Below are 9,554 nucleotides of genomic sequence, written 5' to 3' on the forward strand. Positions count from 1 at the left end.
TATTAATATAATATATAATTTATAATATATATATATATAATTAGGTTTTTATTGCACAACTTACAAAGTTTTTTTACAATGTCTTATCATTACTTTACTTATATTTATCTCACAATTAATTTTAATATAATATTTTTGGTATATATTATAAAAAGAAGATTTTAATAATAATACACGAACCAATAACGTATTACTATCGAACAAAATGTCGTTCTACGAACGCAATAATCCTATTCGAATTTTCGCGTATGCGTCCGGGACGCGCCGGGGACGCGAAGTTGTTAAGGCAGTTTTGAAATTAATTTCCCAACAGAAAGTTGGGCCTAGATAGGTGATGAAATTTCGGGAAAGGGGAAATTCCGTTGGTATATTCGTACGTTTTCACTAAAACGAACTTATATACCTATACTATATAGAATAGGTTTGCGGTTTGTCAGAGTTTCCTAAAGTGCGAGAAGGACGAATTGATTTTCGGATTTCTCATCGAGATTTTCATTGGATATTCGAACGAACGAACGAACGAACGAACCAACGAACACAACTGTCCTATCCTAGAATTATCTTTTTCATTTTTTTTTCTTTAACTTTACAAAAAATTGAAAATATTTTTAACTTGTTCTAGTTTATTTTCTTTCCAATCACAAAAGTTTCTTATTTATTTATTTAGTATTTCTCTCGTCCAAAAATTACAATTTTTAATGATGAAATTTCACAGGGAGCTTGGACATGAAAGAAGTAGAACTATGTTTGATTTAGTTTTGTTGAGGCTTTTAAATAATAACGACCAAACTAACGAAGTTTTAGATGTATTGTGTTTTAGAATATTATAAAAAGAAATATGTTGAAATTAAATAAAAAAGACGCTGAACTTTGATGATTAAGTTGCTGAAGAAGTCCCAATAAAGGGACGAAACGTCTAACTAAATCAAACATAGTTCTACTTCTTTCATGTCCAAGCTCCCTGTGAAATTTCATCATTAAAAATTTCTTATTTATTTTTATTCTTACTTTTCAGTTAGATGCTAATAGTAATGTTCGTAAGAACAATTGAAATTATTTTTACTTTTATTCATTCATTTCTTTTTCTAATCTTATTTCTCATTTTGTCGTTGGTAGTAAACAAAAAAAAAATAGATCTATAGTAAAGTTAGGGATCGAGTATCGAATTAGGAAGAGTTGTTTGTCGTACGAACGATTTCCACGGTTAGACACGAGGGACTTTAATCTTGTGAGACGAGCACACGTGATTTGTCCTTTCTCGGAAATGTTCAAGAAAGATAGAGAGAGAGAGACAGAAATAGAAAGATAGATAGATAGATAGATAACAAAAAGACCGATAGGAGAATGGGTTGATGGAGACAAAAAAAAAGGAAGAAAACAAAAAAAGGAAAAGAGAATGAGTATTACGATCTATGAGAAGACAAACAAGGAAAAAAGAAATAATTAATGATCTGTAGGATTCGCATAGGTGTTAAGAATGTGATCTAGTGATGTCATAATGAATATACATTTATATTTGTTTAAATGTATGCGTGAATTGGATTTACGTACTTACGTATCAATTATACGTGTATTTCTTTTATCTAAGTTGATTATCGATTCGAACAAGGATTGACAATAAATTTACTTTTCGATATAGTAAAAACAGAAAGAGTGTAAAAAATAAGGAAAATCTAAGAAGTAATGTTGTTTTTTTTTGTTTTTGTTAATAGAGATAACAAACATATATATTATAACATAAAATGTACGTATTTTTAATAAATAAATAATAAATAATATTAAAAATTCATTTAATTTAAATAAATGTGAAATATTTTTGTTTCTAAATTATAATTTATTTCTATTAAAATATAATATATTAGAAATTCGTATTATTAGATGATCGCGTGTATCAAATTCTACACGTGACTGAGAAAAGTTAAATAAAAACATTATGATTATTATTATTGTTATTAAGGATAGGAAAAATAATGGGATTAACTATAGTAATAAATATAAATTACAAAAAAAAATGTAATAGGAAAAATTCCTTTTTTTTTTTCTAGATAAAATAAGGGTGCAGAATGTGTTGGAAATGAATGAATTACTAAGAACGATTCTGTCAGCGTATAATTCAGAATGAAAAATAGACTTTCGATTATTTTCGACCTTGATTATCAAGAGTACGTAATAAAGGCGATAGTTAAAAGTTTTGGCGTCACGGTATCGCGTGCTTACCTCGATGATAATGAAAAAAAATGAGCTACTTAAAGCGAACGAGTTAAGCTCGCTTTTCGCGTGATCGGCTTATGGTAATTATGGGATACGCTATTTAATTGTTTCACGCTCGTGCAAAACTAAACTTACTTTCATTTTTTTTTGTTTTGCAAGTTATGCTAATGCTCGAAGTTTTTCTTGTTTTCATAACAAACAAAAAAAAATAAAATTACAGATAACAATTGTTCGTTTCATAATAAATCTGACGTTACGTTACAATTTTTTGTTTTTTTTTACTACAATGATGCAGTTTCAAATAATTTATGGCTATCTACTTCTTCGAGGGGTATCCGTTGTCATTAAAAAATAAAAAAATAAATAAATAAAAGGAGAGAACATAGCAATAGTTAGACTTCTTTCATAATTGTATAAATATCAATTTGTGTGTGTGTGTCTCTCTCTCTCTCTCTCTCTCTCTATTTTTTCTTTTTCTTTTTTTCATAATTGCATTTTGTTGTATCTCCTTTTATTGTTTTTTTTCATAATTCGATGTTCGTTACGTCTCGGTGAGCTGTAAACGTTTAACGAGAACGTTTGCTAGTTCGTACCTTCGTCATAACGCTTACGACAAAATGAGGTACAATTAAATTATTTCGAAAAATGTTATTTGTGTGTGTGTGTGTGTGTGTATGTACGTAACTGTGTGTTGTTTCATTATTCACTATAGAGTTTAACGATGAGACGGATCTTTTGAAACCTCGACAGTCTTCCCGTATCATTTTCAAAACTGGAATATTAGATCGTGGTAACATTTTCGAATGAATTTCCGTTTTAATTTCCCATAGAAAATACGTATTTTACTTACATAAACAAATACGCGATAGTCATACTCTTTAATGAAACTCGAATATTAATATTTAACGTTCGGATTCGATATTCTCCCTCGTATATTTCCTTTACTATAAAATTAGAAACATATATTCGTGTTTTAGACAGAAAATAACAATTAAATTGATTGGTAAACTCTTTACGTGAACGTTCATTTCGAGAAATGAAATTCAATTGGTGTCTTAACCCTTTTGAAGATATTTATTTAAGATCGTTCGTTTTATTTTTGATTTTTGTTTTTTCTCGAACGAATTGCTAGCTAGTGTGTGTTGATTAAATGAAAAGTATTATACGAATTACAATTTTGTAAAGAAAAATGTTGATTTTTAATTTTATTCGTTTATTGTAAAACAATTACAAATTTAATTCTACGATATGTGTTGATACAGGGATATGATATATTAATTGAAGTAAAAAATATATTATTAATAATATTCATTATATATCACACGAGCTTTTGAATTATTTTACGAGAAATAAAACCTGTGGATAATTTCGTGTGAGAGAACAAATAAAAATATGTCGTAGAATATGTTTGAAGATTTTTCAAATAAAACTTTTCTTTTCGTTTATCCGTTTACTATTAGTTTTCCGTTAAGGAAATAATATGTCATTTAAATTTTATATTTTAACCGGTAAACAAAAAGAGAAAAAGAGAGAGAGAGAGAGAGAGAGAGAGATGAGACGAGACAAGACGAGATTTCAATTGCAAATTTATTCCAGCATCCTATTTCTATTCGTGAAAGTTTATACACCCGTTGCTCTTCGCGTTATTCGAAATTTAATGACTCGTTCTCTTATTCGTCCACGGTTGAAATGCATTAACTATAATTATTTTCTTGATACGCGTACTCATATACCACTCCCTTTCTTCTTCACTTTTTCTCAGAAAATTAATTCAAACCTCGTAACGCGTATCGTTTCGTTACAATTTTCACGATTTGTATTCTAAGAATTTGAATATTCAACGTAATATATAAACGCGTCAGCAAATTTTTATTCCTTCGATTGAATTTATTTACCATCTTTTCTTTCCGTAAATTTACTTTTTCGTGCTATGATAATTTTGTTTTATTATTCAATTATCGCACAATTACGACTCAATCATTCTGATCATTTTGTTGCTTTGTTTTTTTTTATCGATAGATAAATAAATAAATAAATAAATAAATAAGAGAATACCGATTGAATTGTTTAACAAATTGTAAATTATTTGTAATCGGTATTAAAAAGGAAATAAATAAAAGTTTAATTATTGTATCAAAAAAAAAAGTTAAAGTAAAAGTAAGTTAAGTATAAAAAGTTTCATTATTCAGTATCAAATTGATTTCGCGTAAATTTACAACAGTGTGTGATTATTTCCTGTCAAACTTATTCGACATTTTGATTTATTTCTCGAATAACAGTTGATTGTTTGAAACATTATTTTATAAATCGATCGATAAATTTATGTGTCCAGGTACGACGCAGTTGACGAGGAATCACCGAGTTCGTCGTCAAAAAAGTTGACAATATCGCCATCGGAGGTGGAAAAAAACGTGACACTGGAAATCCCATTGGAATCATCGAACAAAAATAATCCTGTACATTCGTTGATGGGGAAAAAAACCGATCAGGAAGAAATATTACCGAGTGTTTTCGAGATAAAAGGAAGAGACGAATTATCAAGGTGTCAAGTGATCGAAACAACCGAAATCCTGGATCCTTACGGTTCGGAAAAAATACGTAAGGATATTTTTGTCGATAAACGTGGTCGGACAAAGGAAAATATTCTTGAAAAATTGTCCGTACCAATTGAAAAAATCTCTTACGATCTTGATAAAGGATCTACATTGCAAACCGAAACATTTACCACCGAGTTGCAGGATCCAAAATGGAAGAATACTTCGTCTCTTAGTTCGGTAATTAATTCATTCTAATAAATTCAATGATAATATTATATTTTAAGGAAGATTCGATAGTGTTTTAATTTTTTTTAATTTCCTTTTTCTTTTATCAAAGTAACATTTTTCATATCTCTGATATAAGTTAAACGAAACTTTTCGTTAGATTTAACACAATTTTCCATCATTGATGAAATAACCATCCAATTAACGATAAGATCAAATTTTTTCTGTTTGAAATAAAATAAAAGAAAAGAAAAGAAAATGTAGGAAAAGAGTTAATCAAGTTCGCAAAACTTTTTTTTACTTGCGTTTAAAATAGAAATAATAATAATAATAATAATCAAATATCTTCTTCTTTTTCGTCGATCAAAGTAAACGGGAAAGAGAGATCGTATCTAAATTTTGTCGACCCAATTAACAAAGAAGGATCAATCTAGTTTAATTAAGTTTAAATATCATTAAACTTTTTTTTTTCTTTCTCTCTCTCTCTCTCTTCCATACGTTTATTAAATCTCACTCTTTTTTTGGGGGGGTATGTGATGTGATATAGTGGTGATTTATTTTTATAGGATAACGTTAAGATTGCGTCGAGCCCGGAAGAAACGTCGGATTCCGAAATAATCGAAGTACGAAAGGACAGTGCATTATTTCTCGAGGAAGCCGAAGGTTTTGATCCTCGTGAATTTGCTAAAAGATTAAGCGGCACGTATAGATTTTCAAGACCACGTAGAGAAAGTAGCGGTTACGCGAGTAATTTGGGTACATTCGACGAGGATAGAAGAAATTCGGGGAATTTCGATGTGATTCAAGATTTTTCGAAAGAAAGAAGAAGATCATCGGCCAAAAGATTGAATTCGCGATACGGAGAAGAAGAATTAAGATTTTCTTTAGCATCCGGTATTAATAATAATAATAATAATAATAATAGGAATAATAATAACGGTTTGGAAAGGATGCCGACCACCGAGGTGCACAGGAAGCTTTCGAGCTCGGGTTTGGATATGCCTGACATAGAGGAAGTCAAGGAACTTGTCAAGGACGATTCTAACAGTTCATCCTTATCGCAAGAAAATCTTCACGATCTTGGTCATGCAAGTGAGTTTTAATATTTTCGATATTATAAGCCTTATACACAGTATCATAGAAATTATGGATTAGATTTAATTAGGTCACGGTGTAAAGATTTATCTTTTTTTCAACAACGACATGATTTATTCATTGGACAAATATTTTTATGATTATTTTTGACCACTTTCAATTTTCATATTAATAATGAAGAAGGTTTCATTTAAATTTACGTTTGGTAGGATACTTAAATCAATGATTTATTTATTTTATTTCATTTTTCATATTATATCGGTGAAATAATTACGTACAGAAGAAATAATTATTAAATGGAATTAAAGAAAACGAAAATTACATCTCGTATTTTTTTACGTTGGTATTTTTTTTTATTATCATTATTATTATTAATATACGATCGATGTAACAATCAATGGAACTATCGGATACCGTTATATTAGGATCAATCAAGAGAAATATTGTCACACACTGTTGATGAAAATTGTAGAGTATTAAATAAATCCATTGGAAACTGATGATATCTCATTGTTTCCTTCTCATTCGACATAGTTCGTTGTTTTATAATTCCATTGACGTATCTTTTGACGAAACGGGTTAGTATTATTATATCGTCATCGGATTTAGTTTGGAAAAAAAAAAAAAATTGAGGAAAAAGAGGAAAGAGGAGATTAATCGATGTCGTTTTCTTTGTCAACTACGATATTAATATTTCATTTAATGTAATATAAAATATTATTATATATCGATTAACGAGAGTAAAAGAATAAAAAAAAAAACATTATTTTTAATCAAAATAATATAATACTTTATTTGTTTGATTTATTTTCATAGACGAGAAATCTTCAAATCAATCATCGATCGTTTCGACAAACGTAACGGATTCGGAATGCGTAACAAAATCATTAGAAAATTTATCGAACGAATGTTGGCCGAAAGAAACGACAACTGTACGAACAAATATCGTATCCGATACGTGTTCGAAAGAAAAAGAAGACGAGGCCATCGTAGAATTGTTAGGAAAAAAAGATGATGAAGTTGAATCGATCGTTGAGACTAATCTATCATCTAACAACGAAAATAGTATAACAACGAGCATCGAATGCGTTCGAGAAGAAATTCAATTAGAATCTAGCGAGGAATCATCAAAACAAGAGGATGATCTTGAGATCATTGATAGCATGAAAAAGAAGAAGAAAAAATTGAAAAAGAAATCAATGATAATCGATAATACAAAACCGGAAATAATTTCAAGATCTACGAACAAAGTTTATCGTTTTATATCGACCCAATCGGAGGACAGAACTGACGATCGTTTGGATATCGAACTTTGTCCTAACGATCGAAGGATTTCGTTGGAAATAACAAGAAGGAGGGGGCTGGAAGAAGAAGGGGAACTGATGGGAAAAATATCCGATCGATTATCATCGATCGTTCAATTGTCCACTAATTTTTCTTCCAACGTTTCTCCAACGAATAATCATTCGAAAAAAGACGAGACAAGAAATGACGATGCTAATTTTGTTGATGGTGGTAGTGGTGGTGGTGGTGGTGCTGGTGATGGTGGTGATGGTGCTGGTTGTCTTCCTCCTAGCAACAACGTTCCAGGTGTTCGTGTTTTAACGGGATCATCAACAACGTTTACAAAATTTTCTCAAGATGGTGAAATCGTCAGTGGTACTAGTATTACTCATCATCGAGTACTAGCAGACGTTGCTGCGGTCTCGGTCAGACCCATTTATCCTTATTGTCCTTATTCTCCTTACGGTAGTCCTCAGGGATCACCGAGAAATCGTAGGAGACCTCTAAGAGAAAGTAGGAGAGTCTCTATCGATAACACTCAAGGTGGATTACAGTTAAACCAGTACAGGTTGATGGATAATATTGGACAGGTAACTATCATCGATCATTCTCTCATATATTTTTCTATTAACATACGTATACGTATTTACAATTGTTTTCTAATTTGTGTTTACTTTTTTATTCTTCTTTTTTTTTTTTTTTTTGGAGAACGATCACGTTCCAATTTTTGAAATCCTAAAACTTTTAAAAAAAGAAGGGAAATATTTAGGAGAATTAATCCTTTTCCTGAACCAACCAACCAACCCCAATTCATTTTCTTTCCCTACCTTTGGGAAAATTTGTAAACACCCCGTAGTAATTTTTCATTTATATTAAATGAATCTTCGTAATACACACTTCGATGTCAGCTTTACCGACCCTTCCTAGTACAAACGTTGACATACGTAAGGGGTGAATATAAATAACCGATAGGATATATTTTTAATCGAAGAATAATATTTGTAACTATTAACATTTTGTTTATATTTTATCAAAAATCACGCTGAGAAAAATAACAATTCTTTTTTTTTTTTTTTTTTTTTTTTTTTTTTACAGATAATCAAACATTATTACATTTGATACGAAGATAAATTTGTATAATATTCGAGATAAATAAAGGAATAATTATAAATTTCATTAATTTTAATTTAACAGTAAAGAAAAAAAAAGAAACAAAAGTATTTAATCGCGTGTCTGTTTAAAGTTTATGTTTATAGAGGAAAAATTTAACGAAATATATAAATCCACTTATTTTTTTTTTTTTTCCTTTTTTCTTCTCTTTAAAGGCGATCTAACAGAAATTATACTCGAGTAGTATCGATAGGGGATCTACGATGACCTTCGACCTTCTTGATCGCATAAACGACGATCTTGATTATCGAAATGGCCCAAACTTCAAGGAGGAAACTGTTTCTTTTTATACACGTGCCCATCGTGTAGGCGTGTGTGTTTGTGTTTTGGTAGTGGGGGAAGAAGTGTACACGTGTGTGTGTGTGCTACGAAAGTTGAAAGAAAAAAAAAATGAGAGAAGGAGAGTGAGAGTCAAAGGAAGATGGTCGATAAGGCACGTTTTTTTTCTTCTTCTTTTTTTTTTTTGTTTTTTTTTCCCTTCAAAGCTGTTGGGCTTGCCCTCAAGGGAACACTTAAGAACACCTTTTTCGTATATCTTACTGCAAGCTTCCCGTATAGATAGGATGCCAGCCATCTTATGGCAAAGTATTTATAATCATGGGAGAGGAGGGTCGTTTGGGTCTTCCTGTTCTTCTTCATCATCATCTTCATCTTCTTCTTCTTCTTCTTCTTCATTTTATTCCACCTACGTTTTCTTTAAACATTTCCTATTACGAAAAGTTTCGATGAAAGTTTATACGAAAATTCGTCGATCGTAGGCTCTGTCAATTTAAATTTAAGTAGTAAAAAATAAAAGATTGAACATAATTCATTATTAATTATAAAGACATAAGTAACGTATTATTTATATAAAACAAAAACCCCTTGTTTTAATGTTTAATATAATTTAAACGAGAAAAAGGCATAGTACGATGAATCATAAGTTGCTTTTAAGATAGTATTTTATAATTGTTTAATAATTTTGATTTATATTTTTTAACATTACAATTGTAGACAAATCGTAATGTATTGTTTATAAAAAAAACCCCTCTT

General features: G+C 30.0%; 1 protein-coding gene across 2 annotated transcripts in view; it reads left to right on the forward strand.

The window, feature by feature from the left end:
• Positions 1 to 9,554, forward strand: part of LOC106793839 (probable serine/threonine-protein kinase DDB_G0278845) — a 70,799-nt gene that overhangs the window by 49,144 nt on the left and 12,101 nt on the right. For both annotated transcript variants that reach the window (XM_014761077.1, XM_014761078.1), the window contains 3 exons: positions 4,544 to 4,985; positions 5,540 to 6,065; positions 6,885 to 7,942. In XM_014761077.1, the coding sequence (XP_014616563.1) occupies positions 4,544 to 4,985; positions 5,540 to 6,065; positions 6,885 to 7,942 (2,026 nt within the window). The remainder of the gene's footprint in view (positions 1 to 4,543; positions 4,986 to 5,539; positions 6,066 to 6,884; positions 7,943 to 9,554) is intronic.

Source organism: Polistes canadensis, unplaced genomic scaffold, assembly GCF_001313835.1.
Source record: "Polistes canadensis isolate GaletaPanama2010 unplaced genomic scaffold, ASM131383v1 scaffold_19, whole genome shotgun sequence".
NCBI lineage: Eukaryota > Metazoa > Arthropoda > Insecta > Hymenoptera > Vespidae > Polistes > Polistes canadensis.